This window comes from Aspergillus eucalypticola, assembly GCF_003184535.1.
Source record: "Aspergillus eucalypticola CBS 122712 chromosome Unknown BO83scaffold_1, whole genome shotgun sequence".
In the NCBI taxonomy this organism is placed as follows: Eukaryota; Fungi; Ascomycota; class Eurotiomycetes; order Eurotiales; family Aspergillaceae; genus Aspergillus; species Aspergillus eucalypticola.
The window spans coordinates 755,085-776,110 of NW_020290275.1; the positions used below are offsets into that span (position 1 = coordinate 755,085).

General features: G+C 50.4%; 6 protein-coding genes across 6 annotated transcripts; 1 reads left to right on the forward strand and 5 right to left on the reverse strand.

The window, feature by feature from the left end:
* Positions 1 to 601: 601 nt before the first annotated feature.
* BO83DRAFT_413226 (60S ribosomal protein eL15) lies at positions 602 to 2,227 on the reverse strand (the record flags this gene model as incomplete). The annotated part of the gene is made up of 6 exons (XM_025534468.1): positions 602 to 976; positions 1,045 to 1,271; positions 1,337 to 1,493; positions 1,722 to 1,808; positions 1,925 to 1,967; positions 2,217 to 2,227. 6 exons carry the CDS (start codon positions 2,225 to 2,227, stop codon positions 836 to 838), a joined length of 666 nt encoding a protein of 221 aa, XP_025393273.1. The 3' UTR covers positions 602 to 835.
* A 716-nt stretch (positions 2,228 to 2,943) lies between these two features.
* Positions 2,944 to 5,674, reverse strand: BO83DRAFT_302831 (uncharacterized protein; the record flags this gene model as incomplete). Its single annotated transcript, XM_025527164.1, has 2 exons — positions 2,944 to 3,466; positions 3,528 to 5,674. 2 exons carry the CDS (start codon positions 5,672 to 5,674, stop codon positions 2,944 to 2,946), a joined length of 2,670 nt encoding a protein of 889 aa, XP_025393274.1.
* Positions 5,675 to 13,310: 7,636 nt separating this feature from the next.
* Positions 13,311 to 14,542, reverse strand: BO83DRAFT_5981 (NifU family protein). The gene is made up of 3 exons (XM_025537463.1): positions 14,176 to 14,542; positions 13,558 to 14,094; positions 13,311 to 13,487 (listed from the first exon to the last, which is right to left on the reverse strand). The coding sequence occupies exons 1-3, from the start codon at positions 14,473 to 14,475 to the stop codon at positions 13,332 to 13,334; spliced, it is 993 nt and encodes a 330-aa protein (XP_025393275.1). The 5' UTR covers positions 14,476 to 14,542; the 3' UTR covers positions 13,311 to 13,331.
* A 686-nt stretch (positions 14,543 to 15,228) lies between these two features.
* Positions 15,229 to 17,041, reverse strand: BO83DRAFT_422302 (Zn(II)2Cys6 transcription factor domain-containing protein; the record flags this gene model as incomplete). The annotated part of the gene is made up of 4 exons (XM_025535032.1): positions 15,229 to 16,080; positions 16,159 to 16,299; positions 16,365 to 16,892; positions 16,982 to 17,041. 4 exons carry the CDS (start codon positions 17,039 to 17,041, stop codon positions 15,229 to 15,231), a joined length of 1,581 nt encoding a protein of 526 aa, XP_025393276.1.
* Positions 17,042 to 17,578: 537 nt separating this feature from the next.
* Positions 17,579 to 18,218, forward strand: BO83DRAFT_422303 (zinc finger HIT domain-containing protein; the record flags this gene model as incomplete). Its single annotated transcript, XM_025535033.1, has 2 exons — positions 17,579 to 17,649; positions 17,720 to 18,218. 2 exons carry the CDS (start codon positions 17,579 to 17,581, stop codon positions 18,216 to 18,218), a joined length of 570 nt encoding a protein of 189 aa, XP_025393277.1.
* A 1,382-nt stretch (positions 18,219 to 19,600) lies between these two features.
* BO83DRAFT_6039 (uncharacterized protein) lies at positions 19,601 to 20,789 on the reverse strand. The gene is made up of 2 exons (XM_025537470.1): positions 20,304 to 20,789; positions 19,601 to 19,930 (listed from the first exon to the last, which is right to left on the reverse strand). Exons 1-2 carry the CDS (start codon positions 20,548 to 20,550, stop codon positions 19,713 to 19,715), a joined length of 465 nt encoding a protein of 154 aa, XP_025393278.1. The 5' UTR covers positions 20,551 to 20,789; the 3' UTR covers positions 19,601 to 19,712.
* Between the last annotated feature and the right edge of the window lie 237 nt (positions 20,790 to 21,026).

Below are 21,026 nucleotides of genomic sequence, written 5' to 3' on the forward strand. Positions count from 1 at the left end.
AGAAGGAAAGACGTCAGGGCAAGGGAGATGAGAAAACGAGGGATGGAGCAAGAAATGAGTCCTGGTAAGGAAGTGGGTTTGACTTCCCACCTTTGAGGGGGGGGGGAAGTTACCCAGTTTAGCCCGGCGGATGCGCAAGCTGCGATGGGCGCACGAGACTTGGCTGCCTGAGGCCGGCAAGCATAGGCGCTGACTGGACGAACCACGGGCCTTGAACTGTGTGGGCTTCAAGGCAACGTCGGGCGCCGGTCGGGGTTTCACTGGCCTTTGGGACAAACGCCAACGCTACTATTTTTATTCTTCTTGGGCTCCATCCTACTGGTTTGCAACCAGCGACACTGGTCGACTGGGGTCTAAGACTCTTGCTGCCAGGTGGACTTGGAGGTCCTGCAATACAGACCATACATCACCACTCAACAGTGTCCCTTCCCCCCCGCAGGTTCCCAGACAGGGCTATAGTGCAGTCACAGCGTAGCGCCGTCCCTTTCCAACTCAATCACATGCCAAGGCACCTGGCACTGATCGGCAGAAGCAAAAAACCGGTCTACATGGATCAGTCCACCCCATACCCTTAGCTACGCCCTACGTGCTGCAGATCGTTGAACAAAGGTAAAAGTGGTCGTCATACTTCGTTAAGGTGAACAATACAGTTGAACCGAGAAAAGTGAAAAAAGGTATTTTGGCTAACATCCGATCCAGAAGATCTGTTGCATTATGCTCACACCCCAGCAGTTCCAGAACGGCACCGTAGATGCGAGTTTTGATCGAAATAGTGACATCCACAGGATCAAATTTTTCCCATAACCAACAACCCCAATAAACACCCCATCTACATTTAACGGTAACGCCAGTAGCTCTGGGTGTTCTGGCGCTTCCAGGTGTGGCGGCGACCAGAGCGGGTGTTGTTGTAGCGGTGGCCCTTGTTGATACCACGGGACTTCTTGCCGGTGGCGGTAAGACCACGGGCCTCGCGGTGCTATAAAACGCATTCAAGGTCAGTAAAATGTAATTAAGGCGAACCTCCCAAGGGCAATCATAACGTACCTTGTGGACCGCGTTGCAGATCCAGTTGATGCGAGCATCGCGGCGGATGGCCTTGTGCTGGGGGTCGACGAGGATGACCTCGAAGTACTTGTAGGTGGAGTCCTGGTTGATCCAGTAGGAGTTCAGGACACGCAGGTTGGCGCAGCGACGGCCAACACGCTCCTCAGCGGTAGCACGGAGAGCGCGCTGGTACTTGAGCTGGTTGATACCCATGTTGGTGGGCTTGCCTGTAGTCGCAAATGAATTAGCCTCAATCCGACTCCAATCGATCCAGAACATAGGATATACATACCGTAGGTGGCACCCTTAGGAGCGGGTCTCTTACGACCACCGCGTCTCACACGGATACGGTAGACAACATAGCCCTGCTTGGCCTTGTAGCCGAGACGACGAGCCTTGTCGGGGCGAGAGGGGCGGGAAGCACGGTGGATAGCGTTCAGTTGACGGAGCTATATTGATGCACTCTCAGCAAAGTTCAACGAGTGTATAGCAAGACACATGAGGCTTCTCTCAAGTCTCTCTGTTTGTGCCACATCCATCCGCCGGCGAAGGGAAAAAAGTTCGTTTCGAGCCGCCCAGTAACACCATTTCTCTATTCAAGAAGGGCATCCTATGGCAAACTACACGAGCACCCGGCGGGATGTTAAGTGATCGCAATATAAGGGGGGAATTCTCACCTCCCAGCAACGGACACGCAGCAGGAAGCGAATCACGTCGGACTGCTTCTTCTTCTGGATCTCTTCCACGTACTTGAGGGCACCCATCTGGACGAAAATCGGAATATCAGTCTCTCGTGCTCAATTTTCTTTTTCTTGATGGCTGCAAAGCGATTCGTTGTATCGCAGCAGGAATCACAGCGAAAGGGCGCGATAGAACGTACCTTGTCGGCGTGGCAGGTCGTCGATTGTCGTCGGTTGTCACAGCTGAAAAGTTGGAGGAGCAAAGATAGTAGTCTCTTCAACGACCTTGTGTGTGGGACGCTAGAGAATTAGGCGAGCCCCCACTCTAACCAATCAACGTCCGCACTATGTCTCGTTTTAATGCCTGAGGTATTAATGCACACCGCCTGCCTTATTACTACTAGTCTTTTTTTTCTACGCTTTTTGCGACCGTAAGGCGACAAGGCAACCACTTCAGACACTCATCCTTGCTGTTAGACCTCAGCAACTTACGATAGACCCATTCCTCTTCTTACGTGATACCATAGGCATTGAAAATGAAAGACGTAAATGTTGTACCCTTTCTAATAATTATAAGCTACCTTCATCTGGCTCATGCACCGCCCAGAAAGAAACGAGATTGATTCTATCGTCAAGGACCCATCATTGGGAGTTGAAAATGGCATGCTCGCGTGAAAGTAAACAGCAACGAGCCTTAACCCCATCTTGACAAGCCTATATATGGAGACTTCACAACCACGCAGATGGTAAATATAGGGCCAATTTGGCATTAACATAATACACAATTAGCAATTAGGAGACAATAGAAGAAAACCGATCCATTTAATTGGCAATGATCTGATGGCTTGCAGCATAGCCCGAGACGGACATGCTCAAGCCTCTAGACCATCAAAGCCGAAGTCTATGATTAAGTATCAGCACTAACGACAGGTCATGAGTCTTTCCTTTTGATCCGTTGCACATGATTTCTAATCTCTTGTAGGAAACACATTAGAAAAGAGAGATGTAGTAATGGTGTAAAAGAGCGAAGTCAGCGAGTAAACGACAAGAAAAGTGAAATCTGAATACATGAAAGCGGAGCGGGTGGTCCCTCTTCAGGGTTTGGGAGACAGGAGGATAAGTTTTGCATAGGTGGCGGAAGAAGACGATAGAAAGAAAAGCTGCTTTCGATGTACAGCGGTATTGAATCAATTTGTACAGAGAAATCGCATGGTATTCCTCAGGAATTCAGGGACAACCCCTGGAAACGGTTGTTTATCCATTCGCTGGGGGCAGCATGTAGGCGGGAGGGCCCAGAGCTTGCGCCCGTACCTGCGCCGTAATCAACGTATCCCGATTCCAAAGAGCCATAGTTGTTCGCCGAGTAGGGTGAAAAAGGATCCACAGAAGCGAGTCCACCTAGCTCTGTTTGGCGAGAGGCTTGGCTGAACGGCTGATAGGAGTCGGCATAAGCATTGCGCAACATCCCCATCTGGTTGGCGCCGATGTCACGTCCTGTGCCCATGGCGTCACGAGGATGACCGTAGATTCGGCCGTCAAGAGGGCGATCCGCTTGCGCATCGTGATTGTAAGCTAGAGGGTTTGGAGCCGACAAGCCAGCACTGGGGGGCGTCACAAATGACGCTGGATTGATAGCCGACATCCAGATGCGGGTCTTATAGATTTTGAAAAGATCGGTAACAAGCGAATTGAAATTGATATAGGAGTCCGCAAAGTAATAGAAAGTGAGCTTCTTCCAGTCCCTAGTGAAAAAGTCCTGTTTAGCAGGTGATTGACTGTGCCGAACGACACAAGTGAACTTACATTTGGAATTCGGCATCAAGGATTTCCATATTCAGCCGATGCTCGGTAACCTTCTGCTGGCAGACCCGCTTTGCCTTCGCTTCGTTTCCTTCCTTTTCACGTAAAGTTAGAATTTCATGATTCTGGGCAAGCCTCTTAATTAGTTTAGGCTTGATGTCGGCAGCAGAGTCCTGCATCCCATGCGGACCATGTGGACCCATGCCACCAATGGCGCTTCTGTTGTTCAAGCCGGGTACACCACTAGAAGCATTGACCGCATTCGCGGCCCCATTCTGACCCTGTCTAGAGAACATCATCAAGCACTTGTAGTGCTCCTCGGCATACTGCTGTTTCAGCTCCCGGGCTCTTTGCATAGACACGTTAGCGTGCTGTATAGTGCCAAGATCCGTACCGCGGTCGGCTTCGACGATGACGAGGTCACCGGGTTTCACCTGGAGACCAGTATCTTCCTGGATATAAAAGACATCCGCCCGATGGCATTTGAATGTAACGATATACAGGAGCTGGTTTTGGTGCGAATGGGCGAGGCCAGGCTGGTGGCGGCCGTAGGCGTTCGGCATCGTGTATGCCTGGTGGAGGGACGTGGCCATCGAAGCGGGGCCGTCGGCGGCGCGGAGAACTGGGTCGCGAGCAAAATAGGCTTCTGCAAATCGACGAGCTCGTAAATACTCCGTCTCCATTTCATGTTCCTCGGGACGAGGGGCCACATGAAAACGAGGATACTCACGATTCTGGCCTTGAACATTCGAAAGAGGGCCGTCAACAATGCTCGCATAGTCCTCTTCTCTATCACCCATTCCAGCCCTAGTACTGGGGGCTGCCTGGGTCTCCCCTGAGACAGAAGCGTGTCGCATAGGAATGTCCGCAAAGGAGTGACGTCGACTCTGAGGGATATCCGCAATGCTACCAAAGTCAAGAGAAGTTTGCCAATGAGCCTTGCGGACGTTTTCCAGAGTACGGTTTTGGAACGACGTGTAAGGGGGGAGCTGCTTCTCGAGATTTGCTGAATGCTCGGAGAGTCTTCTCCGACCGCTACTATGAATGTTATTGTAACCAGGGATATCGCCAACCTCGTCAAGATCTTCTACCGCCAGGTCGGTCTCCTCGGGAACACTGCCGCGAATACGGTGCAAATTATGGATGCCACTTCCGATGGCATATCCGCTAGCTGCGGATGCAGTCGACATGGTACGATCTCTCATTGGGTTGTCCATCTGTCCTGCTGCTTGGCGTAGAAGAGCATTTTCCCTTGACAGCTGTTCGATGGTCCGGGCTTGGTTGGCTGCATAGTTGCTAAAGCTACCGTCCGAACCATCTGGGCTGCCAGCGTCATCGTCATCATCCTCGCGCACACGTCCGAGCGTAGCGGGGTCGTGACCCAGCTCCCCCAGAAGACTAGGCCGCGATGACCGATGCTGTAAGGCGGAGAATTGGCTGCCGTTACGAGGACGACCGCCAGAGTAAGGTGTTGACGCCTTGTTCGCCATGAAGCTCAGGAACTCAGGATCCAACTGACCTACCGAGTATGACTGCGACCGATAGGTTTTAGGAGTCGGATGCAGAGGAATTGAGAATGGGATAGCCGATTCGCCAGCGGTCGTACGAGTCGTAGGGCTCAGTATTTCCTCCGTGAAATAATTGCTCGCAGTAGAGGGGTTGGACATGGTCGGAGATGGGACGATTTCCGCAAGCCGCGGCGGAGGCTCCTTTCGAGACTCGGTATTCCAGATACCAGTGCCCCAGGGAAAGGAAGGGTTCCCTACATGGTTCCAGGGCATGGAGCTACCGATACCAGGACTCGTGTTCGGCCATCCAGATTGGTCGGTAGCAGGACTGCTTGGGTTAGAGGCTCCAGTGGACAAGGGACCACTAGTGGTCAATGATGCCTTTCTGGTCGCGGTAGCTGGAATTTCATTTAGCCATGACGTACGGCGAGCAGGTTTGGGCGCTGGCATGCTCGTAGATGTGGCGACATGCTGTGAATGGTCTCCATCGTCATCAGAGGACGCCAAAGCCTCGGAATCAGGGGTGGATCGGCGAACGCCAGGGTGGGTTTTCTCTAGCCTGGCGGACACGTTACTGGTCGGAGTCGACGAAGTGACAGGCTTGGCCGCTTGCGCAGTGGATTTGCCGGGTGGCGCAGCCATGATGTTTTAATAAGAACTGGTAGACGGCGTATAGCAAGACGCAAAGTACACTGGCCATAGATTTGTCAGTAATTTCCGAGTGATAGAAGATTCAACATGGGCTGAGATGAGAGGAGTGGCTTGAAGAAATGTTTGAGAGTAAGGAAGTGGACGTCGCAAGGCGGAGAGGAGAGCAAGATGGAAGAGATAAGATTAAGATATATAGAGCCATTATTGGGGTTCACTTACAGAGACAACTGACGTCAGAGGATATTAGATCGTGAATGACTCGATCCGTGTAACGAACGCTTGACCTCTTCAGAATACAATGAAAGGTCCGGGATATTCACTCGAAGCCGGTAAGTACCGCACGGCAAATTATAGCCAAGAGGAGTGCTTACCTTCGATTCAAATCGAGTGGGCGAAAATCAACGAGGCAAAAACACTCTAATAGTAAATCAGAAACCACCGTGTCTGGAGTGAATTATTCCGTTTGAAATAAGAGCTCCTAGAGGTATAAGCTATTGCTTGCGGCATGATAAGTTAGCCCAGGCTGATGGTTGTTGAGGCAGATGCACAAAAGTTGGGACAGTCCAATGCTGGAGGGAGGAATATAAAAGTCAAAGTGTAAGAGGGACGAGGAGATTCAGCCGGGGAATGGGATTCGCCGAGCAAAAGGAAATAAAAGTCATGGAAGCCTGACGAGCCCAGGTGTAGCTCGTGTATGCTGAGTAAGTTTTGGGGGAAGCAGCTGTGGGTGGCGAGACGGGCAGCCACCCATGGGCCTGGAAAACGCCAGCCTCAGGAGCTTCCTGCGGATCATATGATCAAAGCCCAAAAACCCAGTAGAATCCCGCTTCACATGCGCTCAATGGGATCATGCTATTTTCATGCCTGGATTCCAGGGGCTGTCCCCGTTCAGAAACTTCCCGGGGAAATTTTTCTTAGAGGAGCCACTGAACCTGAGGCTGGAAAAAGCACACAACTGCCCGTTCGTCCGTACTTATCTCGGATGGGCTAAGAGCTTCGTGTCATAGGCTTGCTCGAGGGCAGCGGTGACAAATGGAACAGTCGAGGGACCATATAGTAAATAGCTCTCCGGGGAAATTGCGGGGAAGGCCAGGCCACGGACCACGATCGCAACGCAAACCACACAAATAGATACCGAGAAATATATACGTACCTTGTGGAAAAAGTACAAATTCAGGTCAAGCCCGGAACCAGTATAAAAACTTGGGTATCGCCGTCCGTCCCAGACAAGTAGAAATCGCAGAAAATCGTGATCGCGTCTGTTTGCGCCACCCCGTGTGGTCAGCACATTGTCCCCGGACGAGCGGCATTAGGCACGGAGCATAAGGATTCACTTACCAATCTAACAGAGAATAAAACGCAACTTTTTGTACCGTCTATCCAACATAAAACACAAGCAATCAACCCGATCGTAAAATCCGTCCCAGTTGTAACTGGAGATTGTTCTCCAGGCGAAGCGACCAGGCTTCTGTCTAATCAAAGAAGGTATTGTGTAAAATGGCGCTTTGCGACCAGTCGAAAGGCGAGAATTGAGGCGAGCCTAGAGGGGCAAACCCACCAGACCAACAGAAGAATATGTTTGTTCTTTCCGTTTCCTGTTATAACTTTTTTTTTGGAGTGATGGTGGTGGTAATTCGGAGGGGTTATTCGCGGTACGTCGCTCGAGAAGACCTATGACCTCACTGTATGTCGAGTCGCGATGAAAGGGATCAAGAGGTGTGCGGGATGGGGAGACGGTAGCGTGACCATAGACGGATAACGTTGGCAGGCAAAATGGCACCAGTAACTATGGGCAAATCTCGTCAAGAGCAGCGCATCTTGAGACTGACGAGCGACGATCACAGCAGCAAGGGGAGCGAGAGAGCCCGTCGAAGGCCAGAAAATATTCTGCGACCCGACCAAAGCGAATTAGGTTGACAGTTAGGCCCCTTATTAATCTCGAGCTTGTCACGGCGCAAGAAGGGTGGATTGGGGGACGCGGGCGTTAAAGAAAGAGTGAGAGAGTATGTGTGTGTGTGTGCGGATCGCAGAGCGGCGCAGGTCGCAGAGACAGACAGGAGTGGCAGTGTGGCTTCTGCAACGTTGCTTGACCGATGACGATCTTCAGCCGGGGATGGGGTGTGGTGTGATCGGAAGCCTTATCGAGAGTGGGCCAAGAGGGAGGGAGACAGAATGGCGGCAAGGGGCAACAGGGAGAATAATAGTGGGAAGTAGTAAGAGTGACAATTAAGTAGTAGTTTATGGAGGAGAAGGGAAGAGAAGAAGGGGAAAGAGAGAAGAAGAGATGATGATCAGGACCGAGAATTAGCACGGTGGTAGGAGGAAAGAGGAGAAGGCAAGGTTGTACAGTCGTAAGTTGCGTAGGAGGATAATATTAATGCAAGCTAAGGGAGGTAGCTCTGGACTAGTTCAAAGTCGACCTCAGGCCACTGGACGAGACGAGCCAGGAGGAGAAAACAGCGAGCCACGGGTCGGAGCACCGAGCAGCAGTGGCGCGGGTTGAAGGTTGGTGTCGAGGGTGTGAAAGGTTGAGCTATGACCGAGCAAGTTTAGTTTTTTGGGGGGGAGAAAGGGATTGGAGGGAAAGAGGAGGAAGTGGTCGTGGTTGTGGTTCTTTTTATCCTGGTCCTTACCAGCAGTGCCAACCTTCAAGTCCGTGGTGAAAGCAAAGTACAAGTGAACGATTGTGGCCCGGTACCTTTTACCTCCATCCACACTAACCACGGCTAAGGGGGGCGACTACGTACCTGGAGCATACGATCAATTTATCGCTCCAAGGCGGGGTAAGAAAATCGACGTGAGTCTAGATACGGTACGGAACCATAGGCCGCAAGATGGGGAAAGGATTCTCGAGTGCTTTCAACAACAAAAAAGGACGAAGAGGAGAGAAAAGAGACAACCGGGGAGGATTGACGGGGTAATAGACTCTCAACTCCTGCACAACTTTCAATCTGACTACCCTGAAGAGTTTAGAAAAGGGGGGGGGAAAATTATTGTTAAATTCAGGAAATAAAAAACTGGGGCAAGAGGAGGAGGGGGGAAGAAGGAATTGAGGAAGGGGGTTCATACTGTACATAGTAGTGATTGAAAGTCCGTATGTAGCAGCAAGCAGCAAGCAGCAGCAACAGCAGCAGCAGGAGCAGTATGACAGACAGCAGGCGACCAGCAGCAAAAGAGGAGAGTAGAGCAGCAAGAACCAGTCGGCCGTCGATGGAACGCCCGCGAGTGGGCCGGGCGGGCCTCTGGAGGTCAAGTCGAAGATCCTCCGCGCTTTCTGACTGGCCTAGACAAAAATGCCCCGGTCGCCCTCTGAGTATCGCCGGATTTGCGACTGGCGGCCTGGTCCATTTCCTTCTTCCTTTTTTTTTTTTTTTTTTTTTTTTTTTTTTTTTTTTCCCTCCCTCTTCTCCTCATTTCCCCGTTGACCCTGAAGCGGGGCTTTTCTTTAATTTCTTCTTCTACTCACGGAGCTACTACCACTAAGACAAATACTACCCTGATAGAAATTAGCCTATAGAAGCTAACCAACTAAAATTAATTTTGACAGATCAGGTACAAAAATGACTAAACTTCTGCTACTTCCTTCAACAAGATCAACTATCTAGATAGAGGGAACGCAATGCCGTTCAAACCCTATCGGGTTCAAGAACCTGGGGGTTAGAATCTTGTTGAGGAATCACCCGATCCAACCCGCGATGGGGCTGTGGAGGCTGGGAGGAGGGGAGGGGAAAGACTGGAACACTGAAGGAGCTTGGGCGCAACCCAGAAAGAGGGATGAACGGGGAGGATTAGGCTGTTGGGCTATCCTGAGCCCTGTTGAACCCCCGAAGGAGAATTGGAGGGATTTCACGGCCGCAGCGGTTCCAAACAACGGTGCACCATGAAACCCCCGAAATTCAATCCTCAATTCCCAGGGTTAGGTGGTTATCATGCGACCGCCAACGGGGATATTATTGGCAGGGTTTGAATGCTGATAGTATGTCTAATCGACAATAATACACAGCTATCCAGAGTCGAAAGTGACGGCAGAAACGCCACGAGAGTAGCAGGGGAGAGTAACTTCTTATTGCTGTGTATATACTATGCGGGGGTGGGAAGAGACAATAGCAAAAAAAAAATCAAGAAAATATTAATAAATTCCGAAAATATTCAAGAGACACTGACTACACAGAAAAATATACCAAGATTTCCATTTCATAATAGTATTGCTCTTCTCTTTTCACTTGGCACAGTTTCTCATGCCAAAGGAATTTATTTTCTTCTCTTTTTATTTTCTTTCATGCATGGATGGAATTTTCCTAGTAAGTTTCTTTGTGTCATTCCGCACTGGGAATTCGTTAACGTCATACTGGCGTTAGGTTACACGGCAATCCTGGCCGCGGGTCCAAACCAACGCGAATCAACGCGATCACCCTCAACCTTAGTTCGCTTCTCCTTCTCTCTTCCCCTCCCGGTTGCTGCACGTACCTTGAACCTGAACGATGGGCAAAAAGGTAATGATGACCCTCCATACATTGGTCTTGCAGCAAATGCACCTCCCTCTCGTCTTACTTTTCCCTGACTAGTAGTAGTCTGTAGGAGACTCATTCTTAGTCTGACCGAACTTGCTCATCCCCATATCTCCTCTTCCTTCTTCTCCTTCCTAGATTAGTACTCGAATGGGAACATCTCCCTGTCTTCCCCCCACCCCCCTCCCTCTTCCGCCTCCCCTCCAATACAATAGAAGAAGAAGGGGGGGAAAAAAACAGCCATGCACCTGACTGCGGGGGAAGAACTGAACTAACTGGAAGGCAAGGGATGGCGATCCAATCAATACCACATCCTGCCATGGAGTCCATTCCTTTTGCAGGATCGTCTCCGTTGGAAATTGCGGAGAGAGCTTTCCCGCGTTCGGTTGCCAGCCAACCCTGTCATCTTCTCGTCTGCCCTGCCATTTTCTGCTATTGTTGTTATTGTAACTTCGCCCTCCCCCATCACCCCTTGAACTTTCTTCACCACACACTCACAGACACACCAATATGCAGAATAGTCGACTCGGATTCCGCTCGGATTTCGCTCATGGAATGTCTGGTCGTAAATTACTCTTGAACCTCGCGAGTAGGATGCGACACTCCCAGGGAACGAGATCCGGGTCCAGTCTCCATTAATCATAGACCCCCATCTCCCGTAAGCGATGAGGCTTGAACCCCGGCCCACGGATCACTCTAGACTTGCGCTACAGGGACCAACATGATTAGCGGGACTCGGGGATATCCTCATCTGACTTGTCTGCATGTCCGATTGGGCTACAGCCACAGCGGAGTTCACTAACATCTTTTCCCCCCCTCAGACCCCACCATTAGCTGTGGCACTGATGCGTGGCTCTTCGTATCTCGGTTCCGAAGAGCAGGACATATCGCCTTTCGTTGTGTGTAAGTTGGACATGTTTCCTACTATGGTTTATTACCCCAGAGGGATGGATCTATTGTCTGGCTGATTCCGAACTGTCAAGAGTGTCATCTTTTCTTAACGGACTAGGAAGATGCCTCGATTAAGGTTGCGTCGTTGTCAGGAGTCCGACCCTGACAGCTCTTCCTTATCCAGGGTTATCGAAGAGCCTAGAGCAAGTCCAGCCCATTCCAGGTCGGTTTTGCTGACCAGGTGGACATATTGTCCGAAAGACCTTTCGCCGAAGAGTGCCGATCTAATCTTCTTCCATCAGTCTGTACGTCCTGCAGTGCTATGCTCGCGTGGGCTAGGGAGGCTGCCGTCATGAGATGTCTGGTTGACTGCGTGGCATCACCCGTAAGACCGAAGCAGTTGAACCACCTTGCATATACATCTTGTGCTGATTAGTAGAAGAGTAAGAGAGCTGGGGTACAGACAGTAAGCATCATGGCTGATTCATGTCCCTAGTATCAAGTGATGTCGTATCTTATCACTTGGTCGCTCCCTTGCCTCCGGGAGACTGGAGATTACCTTCCAACACTTTTCCATGTATTGTCCTTTTCTTTTGCTTTTGGAAGTTGATCTTTTCTATTATTTTTCATTCGGATTCTCTTATCTCACTTCCCACCGACGCTCTAAATCCACTCACGGCATGCATTCCGCACCTCATACTACAACCCCCCCATACCCTCATCCAGTTGTCTATTTCTGCTCTTTTCTCTAGATGAGCGCAAAGGTAGCTGCTAGCAGTGCTATTCTGCGCTTCGGACCTTTTCTTGTAGAAGTTCTCTCACTATATATCAAACATAGCGATTGAGCTGCTTCCTCATGTTTCAGAAAAGTTTGTCTGTACCACACGACCAGTCAGCCCCATCGATCTTCTACTAAGCCACCAACAAGCCTTCTCGAAATAATCGTAGCCTAGTATGCCTAGTCGGTATTCTTATTAAATGCAGACCTTCATATCAGCACAGATATCTATGACGCGTTTCGGACCGATCTCGGCATATAGCCCAACTTTAATAATCTCGAAGAACGAAGTTAACGCATTGATCTAGCCTAGTACACGATCTGCTACAGTCTAAAATGGGGAAAGGGGTTGTGAGGAGTATATAGTACTTGATGCGGAGGATGATCTTAGCCAACGCCGGTGACAGTTGCATCAAGGTAGATGACGGTTCGGGCTTGATATAGTTAATCAGCTTGGGGCGTCTTTTATCGTATGTCAACTCTTCTTTCATTCGGAGACTTACTACGTGCAATGGATAACGAAATACCAGAGGAACCAGTTTGCTATCATATTCGGGCAGTGGATCATGGTAAGTATCAAAGTCACATGGACGTTCTCCCCCCATTCACTCCATCAACAATACCAACCATATACAGCACATACTAAGCAGTACTCCCTACCCTTCTCAACCTCACTTCAAAAGGTCTAAGTAGAGGTATACTAGTATACCAATCGGTCTGACACCACACCTCAATCCTCAATCCTCAACCCCACATCAACAACACTCCTCCCAATACATACCCTCCCAACACAATATACCACCAAACTTCATCACCAAGTCCGTATAAACTAACCAGACCGAACCAAATCAGTTGAAGCTAAAAATCCTGTCTCCATTTCCCGATCTCCCCGAGCCGATGATCTCTGCCGCTACTAAGAGCAGTCCAGTTCCACTGTTAGTGTTACACTTAGTATGTAACTAGTGTATAGTCTGGTGGGTTGGTTATGTTAGTTAGGTTTGTCGCGCGCGCACACACACACACACACACACATGATACTACTGTGGGCTGGGCTGGGCTACGCACAGATGGCAGGTTGGGTTTCGGTAGTTTGTACGGAGTATGTGTGTGTGTGTGTGTGTGTGTGTGTGTGAGAATGTGATATCCCTCGGCTCGGTTGAGGTCTTTTCCTGGAGTGATGTCTCTCTCGGACTTAGAGGGTTAGGGGGGGAAGGTGGGTTTTATTCATTTGGCCGTCTAGTACGTATGGGTCATTGGAATACATCAATATTGAGAATGATTGGGGCTTGCGTTTTCTGCACAAGCATTACGGATATTCTTGCTTGATTGGTATACTGATAGAGGGGAGATTGAGCATTGTCTGGCAAAGCTTTCTATGGACCGTAACCCAGATGGTAGTATATCCGACGTCAAAATACAATACACATGAGATAGAAGTGATTAAAATATAGTAGGTGAAATAGGAGGGTGTTCAAGGGGCCGAATCCAACGTTCCCTTGCCGCCCGTCGAGGCAGTAGCGGCAGCGCCCTTCTGCTGGCGCAGCTTTTCCTCGAATCTGGCGAACTCGTGCATCGAAATTTCCTCTTCTTGGTCTAGCACTTGCTCGACTCCTTGAACTTCTTCGATCTGTAGGCAAAAAGACACACAATCAGTCAAACTCTATTTTCAATATGTATGCAGGCAGTGTGATACTCACATAGTGCATGAGCATGGACTCAATACCGTTACGCAGCGTCACGGTACTCGAATCGCAGGTCCGGCAAGCACCGCGCAGCTTCAACAAGACAATACCGTTCTCAAAGCCGCGGAACTCAATGTCGCCACCGTCTTCCTGAATTGCAGGACGGATCCTTGTGTCCAAAAGCTCCTTGATCATGCCAATCACCTCGTCTTCCTCTTCCTCGTAGGCCAGGGACTCCGACTCGCCACCTTCCTGGCCACTCTCACCAGTCTTGGCAACGGTGTTTACGATCGCCTCGCCCGAAGTCACGGCCTGAGTGATGAGACTGAAGATCTCGGGCTTGATGTGCGCCCAGTTGGCGTCGGTCGCCTTGGTTACGGTGATGAAGTCAGGCCCGTAAAATACAGAGGTGACACCGTCGACATTGAGCAAGCTTGCTGCCAAGGGAGAGGGGTGCGGAGGAGCGAGGGTAGAGCGGGGGGACAGGTATTCGAGGAAAGTGGTCGGGAAATTCTCGGGGAGGACACGGTGGTTAGGGATGAACTTCAATGCCTGTTTGGGTTCCGCATACAAGGGTCAGATGCTTGTTCTTTCATTGGGATCTTCGTGCTGGTGTGCCACGGGAAGCCTTACATCAGGGTTCGGGGTGTTTTCTGTTTGAATGAATATCGTGCGCTTGCTGGACGGCGATGGTCCATTTACGCGAGCCTGCACGAGCGAGTGCTGGTGAGGCTTCAAGGTCGGCCGGCGACGAGCCTCTGAGGCGGTGATAGCAGGCACTCGTGCCGAACGGTGGACATTCCTGTATGATCCGAACACCGCGGGTTTGGCGATCCGGGAGGAGCACTCCGCAGCATTCAGTTGCTGCGTAGTCAATCTGACGCTGAAGAGTGTGCGCCTAAGCATGTTTCCAGACGCTGAGCTGACAGACATATTGACGCTGTGATGATAAGAGGGGAGAGTGGCAGGTATCAGACTCGTTCCTGTTCAGAAGAAAAGCGACCAGAAATGCCGATGGGAAACTCGATTCCCTCTGACGCAATGTGATGGCACGTGATCTTCCCAACCGGAGGATGCTGACAAATGAAGAGCGGAATCCACCAATCAACTGCCGGCAGTTTGACATCGCTGCCCCAGGAATTGTTCGGCATTCAATTCTTTCTGCTTGTTACTCGTACAGTGTAATGTAGACTATCTGACTGGTGGGCCTAAATGCCCGTAGTACTAAGCACTATATATCATGGGTGTAACAGGAATGCCTCTCAGCCGAGTTCCGCTTCGGTTATACCTGCGTTGTGCAAGAGGCCACATGCTTGGGTCTGCTACTTGGTGAACCTATCGCGGTTAACCCGGCCTTTCCTGAATATTCCTGGCTGGTGAGCGTTAAGGTCGACGTGTGGTGTAGAGACAGACATGTGGTGACCTGTCGCTCGCGGCCCAGTACCTTGTCCTGCATCAAGACCAACAATGAGCTGCTGCTGCTGCTCGCATCACTCGCTTGCTTTCTGGTCATGATTAAACCAACATGTCGGTTGGTAATCCTAGTTTGATATTATGTAGGTCGGTCGCTGGTAGCCGTTCAAGATGTACTCGGTGTAGTTCCCGTGCTTCCATGCGTGATTCCGACAGGTTCAACTGTGACCTGCCACCTTGGCACCGAAATCGCGTTGAACAGGCCAAAGCTCATCATGAGACCTTTCCCGCCGATGACAAAGACCGACGTAGACGAGCGGAGCGGTATTGGGGCCAAACCATATCCTTCAGCAACGGAGCTATTCCCAGACCTAGCGAGTCAAAGAGCACAAACACCCCCTGACACCACCTGTATTTTTGCGCTACTTCGTGGACCTGGAAGAATTGCGCACATTGGCTGAGAGGGGCAAGCAAGTATTGCGCGCCCAGCGTATTCATATCAGACTGTGTACAGTACATAACGGATCGACAAATCTCATCTGCATAATGCTCCGCCAGCGCTGTGAAATCTGTTGCCACATCCAAGTCCAAGGAACGCTGTTCACTCGTCGGGGGATGAGTGGCACAGGACTGCGAGGGTGCAACGTCATTTCTGCGATAGCCAAGAACGTCGAGAAGTTCATCAACTAGCGGGTACAGAATAATCAATGTGGCCCAATAGATGAGGTGCGATTCAGCGCAGGCCAGGGAGGCGAATTGGAAGGGATCGGGGAATAAAGAGGTGGCAAGGTGTGCTCTCATGTCTTCCCGTAAGGGAACATCATGAAGGCCTGTAGACGGCGTCCCAAGTTTCTCCTGCATCCTGAGACATGTCTGGTGTAGTCTTCCTTCTAGCGATAGGCAAGAACCCAATAAGTTCTCGCCGTCGTTCTTACTGTCATTAGGGCTGGCAGGGAGTTGCTCGATGAAAATGTCTACGTGCTCTGTGAGAGCAGAGCACTCGGCCAGAAGGTCCGTCAGTTCATCGATTGGCTCAAGTTCCGTTGAGCTCTGGGATAAGCGTTGTTGCGTAGTCAGAACTTCATAGAGGGTGGCGGCCTTGCGTCTCCCCACCGCATCACATAACTGGGCGATTCGATGTCAGCAACACTCAGTTGTTACGAGGATCAGCTGGTTGATCAATCCGAAGCCAAGGAGACTGACAGTAACAAATTTAAGTTGACGGTGGAACAACTTCTCAGCAATAGTTTCTTTTTGGCGGACGCTGCACTGGTTAATGATCGCGTTACTGCCTTGCACATGTGCTATCCAGGCCATAAATCCCGGGGGTGACGAGTGGATTAACTTTGTGAAATGTTAGACCAGCTTGCGAAGAAAAGGCATAAGATGATGAGAATGGGAACACTGACTTCATATAATTGGAAAATAACTGTTGTGTATAGGACATCTTGGCCTAGGCCTCTGCCGGATCTGATCTTGCCATGCATGATCTCCATCGAATTGTTATAGAGCTTCGTACTATACCCGAGCAATCGATCGTCCTTGTGTTGTTTCGCAAGAAAAGCAGAAGAGAGCGATAGAAGTGCTCTGTCCAGCAGAGGACTATTACCACATAGTTCAGGAAGCGTTTTGAGGATGTTTGAATCTTTACCATCTTGCAAATGCCGTGACGAAGGAAGAAAGCCCCCCACAAAGGAGGCGAGCAACTGTGATCGGACCTCCGCATTGATATTCACACGGGGAAGGCCTGGCTCCACCCGTGTTAATTGACGGTCGGGAATCTTCCCGGAAGTCGACTTCGGGCGACGGACGAGCTTCAGTTCTCCATCATCTATGACCTCGGACGATTTGTGGATAAAGACCCTTTTCCGTTCATAGCCGGTACAAACATGGCCATTCTTGATGCATCGATTGCATTCCGGCTTTGCCTCGTCACACTACACACAGAGTCATAGTTTAGATGACCGTTCCTGTTCTTTCTCCGAGGGCAATCAAGCCTGTTCGGGCCTTGCATGATTGGTCTTACCTTGACCTTTCGTCGCCGGCACGTATTGCATCCGGTTGATCGAAAAGGAATGCCTCCCATAGCCGATTATTTCGTCCCACAAGCCGTCTGCCACGATTGATAAGATTTAGGGCGGGCAGACTGCAGACGGAGAACCGCTCGCTGTAGGAAGATGACTATGATCATTCGGGCTTTCGTAGCATTGTCAAGACCGCATCAGTAATCCCGTACGACGAATAATTGACGAGGAAATCTAGCGAGGCACTTGTAGGTATTTCAGGTACTAGTAGATACGTATCTGAGGAGAGGATGGGGATCGATTGTCGTCATGGACCGCGCCACTTCACGTGAGCCCCCATTATTGGGCTGAGTTTGTTTCTTTTTCGGTCCGCTAGACGATCGTGCCTGACGGTTCCTTATCGGCTGTCATTCTTTTATCATCACTTTTCCTTTGCAGAAACCTTCAATTCTGTAGGACTTAAGGTACCCCATCTTTGGTCCACACGCCATCACGCTCGCTTCATACGACCCTTGCGACCGGCCGAAGCAAGACAATGTCCTACAGAGCTTGATTGTCGCGCAGTTGGCACAAGGTTTGGATGGGACGCTGGCGATAAAATGCCCGGCACTTGTGAGGTCTGCGTCTCGGAGCCTTCGAAGTACCGATGCCCAACATGTGGGCTCATGAGGTATGTTTGTGCTTCAATCCATTTCTCTGAGAAGGAAAGAACATACCGGTGCTAATTGTCGTCGTTCTAGTTGCTCCCTGGCATGCACTCAGTCCCATAAAATCTACTGCGCACCTAAAGCACCATCACCAAAACCGACCGGTCCAACCGCCGACGCTCAACAGCCTCCCAGCGAATCGAACGAACATGCGACCAGCGAGGTAGTACCTAAGGCTCAGAACGGCCTCGATATCAAATCCCTAGGGAGCTCGGCCGAACTCAAAGATTTACTCGATCGGTTCCCTTCGCTTCGTGAGGAGCTGTACGATATCTACAAGACTACTCTGGAGGAAGCATGGGTGGAGACTCAGCGCTTTGGAGGACGGGGTCGACACCATGGGAGAGGCAAAGGACCGCACCGTCATAACGGACCGTGGACCCGTGAGAAGGGCTTCAACCGAGGAGTGGGACGGGTGAGGAGGCTACGGGAAAGATGCGAGGAGGGCTTGGAGACTGGGAAGAAAGCGGAGGGGTTCGTGCGCTTCACGTCCCTAGTCACTGGTAATGAGCTTCCACACGAGGGCATGTAAGGGACCCCATAATAGTTGCGAGTTCATTGGAGCAGGACCCAACGCTGCCGGCATTCATGCCTGGGTACTTCCCGGCTGCGCACTCCACGATGAGATCTGCCGAGGATGTGTGTATTTGCATGCTAGTCCAGTCAGGTGTTCATGGAGATGAGGAAGGATGACAAGGCCTGGTAAAGACGGATGTTCAAGTACATCCCGAGGATGCATATGAAAATATATAATAGTCCGTTAACTCGCGCAACCACGACTACTCATCACCGACCGCGGTTGATCCATCATTCGGAAGCCATTATATTCAACTAGGAACAAATGAGATTTCCCAATACGAAGTACTTTCCGCTGTCCGCGTTATTTTTCGAGCCTGGACAGAGGCGTGGCAGGCCGAAACAGCGTTCACTTTCCTAATATGCGGTCTAGCTGAAGCTCGGTACTTTTGCATGGCTTCACAGCATACACCGCCATCAAGTTTCAACAGTATCACCGAGTCTCCGACGTGTCTTCAGGTTCCCGCAAGTGTGCATGTCACCCATCTGCACAACGCCATGTAAGCATGAGGTGCATGAACCGGATTTTCCTCCTGCGAGAAGTCAAAGAGTCTAAGATATACCTAAGCCAGACTGTGTTATGCCATCTGACCTGTTTGACGAGATAACAATGCACCAATGTAGACTTGAGAGATCAAGACCATTGATGCCGACATCGGCATATCATAATGTAGTGCGATGTTAAAAGTGACGGAGTTGGCCACTTTAAGGCCTAAGGCATCGAAACATCTATCTCAACGGGTTACTGAAAGTCTCCCACGGAAGACAGAGATGTCATCGTGCAGCATGTAGCATAAGACTTTTAGTGTATACTCCACCAACTACCCCATCTAGTATCCAGACAGGCCTACTGGCAATGATGCCCGGCAAGAGATCGTCTAAAGTAGTGACTCTTTATGCTAACATGTGACTAAAGTCAAAACATACCCAGACAGCGCCATCGTGGACCAAGCATTGAAACCAATAGCAGTCGCTATGTGCATCGAAACCTGGTCAAGCCATGTTTCAGAGTTTGACTTTCAGCATGGCAGGATTGGAAATTCTGTTGTCCATGGCGGAAGCATGAGAATGGTTCAGGTGGAATTATCCACTTCCACTCCACGCACTGCATCCCCAGCCGAACTGAAGCGAGCGACCTCAACGTCGCAGATCTTCATGAGAGCCTTTCAACCTAGGCAATGTATCCTATCTGTTTACTCCGTAGTATCTCTCCAGCCCCCCATATGAGGGGGGAAAATGGCGGGGAAATGTGACCCGTTCGAAAGGATTCCTTCAAATGCCGCCAATCGTCCATCACCGTGCCTCATCACATCTCATGTCTACCAACGAGATGCCCGAACAACGGGGACTTGAGCAATTGGCCTTAACCTTAGGATTTGCCTTGTTGTGATTCGTAAAGGCCTTCAGACTACTTGAGCTAGTTACCGATCTCCCCGTCTTGGGACACTGGCTAAGTTTTGACGAACTGCGATGTTATTCGTCCCGAGCACCTCCGCCCGCTCATGTCAATGGGAATTTCCGGGGAGGAGAGAGAGAGAGAGGAAGAGAGAGAGACACCGTTTGCCTGTGACGTTCTTACTGTATGCTTGGAGACACTCTGGGGAACAATCAACTGGGTGAACTGGTTTGCACGCATTGCCATTGTTGAATGCAAAGTAACTTGCCGCGCTGCTTAGTTGAGTTAGCTTTGGACGGCCGACTCCCTTGCTGACAAGCAGTAGCGATTGGGGTTCTGGATCGTTGGCCGGAGAGTTTGGTGAGGAGGAAGGGAAAGCGTGAGGAGAGAAAGGCGGCGGCGGGACACACAAGGTCCATCCGGTGGTGAACACGGCCGATTCTAGTAAGATCACAATCTTCCCCAGTTGGCCTGGGATGTCCTGCCATTGTGTTGCTCCGCTAGGGATTCTGCCGGATTGACCCATAGAAGTGCCCCGGTGTTTCTAATAATAAGAATTTCAAAACACAAAAGCATAACCATAATTATAATAATCAACCTGCCGTTGGAGAGAGAGAGAGAGGGTTAAAACCAAACCAGACTTACTTTTCAAATCTCCCCGCCCGCAGCCTCCACCCCAAACTGCCCCAACTTCTGACTGACTCTTTGGGGGCTCAATTTTTCGGTCGAGTGACATCTTCCCCCCTGCAACTGGCGGCACTCCCTCAAGCTGCTCTCTCCCTGACACCCCTCTGTTTCTTCGCTGCCACTCATAGCTCTTACTGCCCCCTGGTCGATTTTCCAACCCGGACGAGTTCTCGTAAGACTTGTGCGACCCTCTTGCCGGTCCCATTGTTGTTTCTGTTGCTAACTTGGGTTCTACCTGTGTCCAGCTCCGGTAACCTGCCTCAGCCGACGAGATCCACGATAGTCGAGAAAAGCAGGAAAAGGAAAGACGGAGAAAAAGAAAAGAAAGAAGAAAAACGAGGCAGACGACAATTAAAAAAAAATCACTCAGCTAATCATCATCGAAATTTGACCACCACAAACAACCGAAGATAAAAGGGGAACATTAACCCCCCCAGCTGATTCGAGCAGCCTCTTGGAAATCTTTCGATTGCGGCGAACCCGACGAAGCCTGGACCTTTTCTACGTTTTCCACCCAAGCGACAATGGATGAGCTGTCGTGTCCGCCTCACTCACTTACGTAGCTGTTGGACCCTGCGCTGTCGCACCTTGTTTGTTCGACCGGACCTTACTCGCGCCACAGCACCGCCCATCCGTTCGCGCAGAAAGAGAAAAAAAAAAGAAAGTAAAGCCACATCGTCA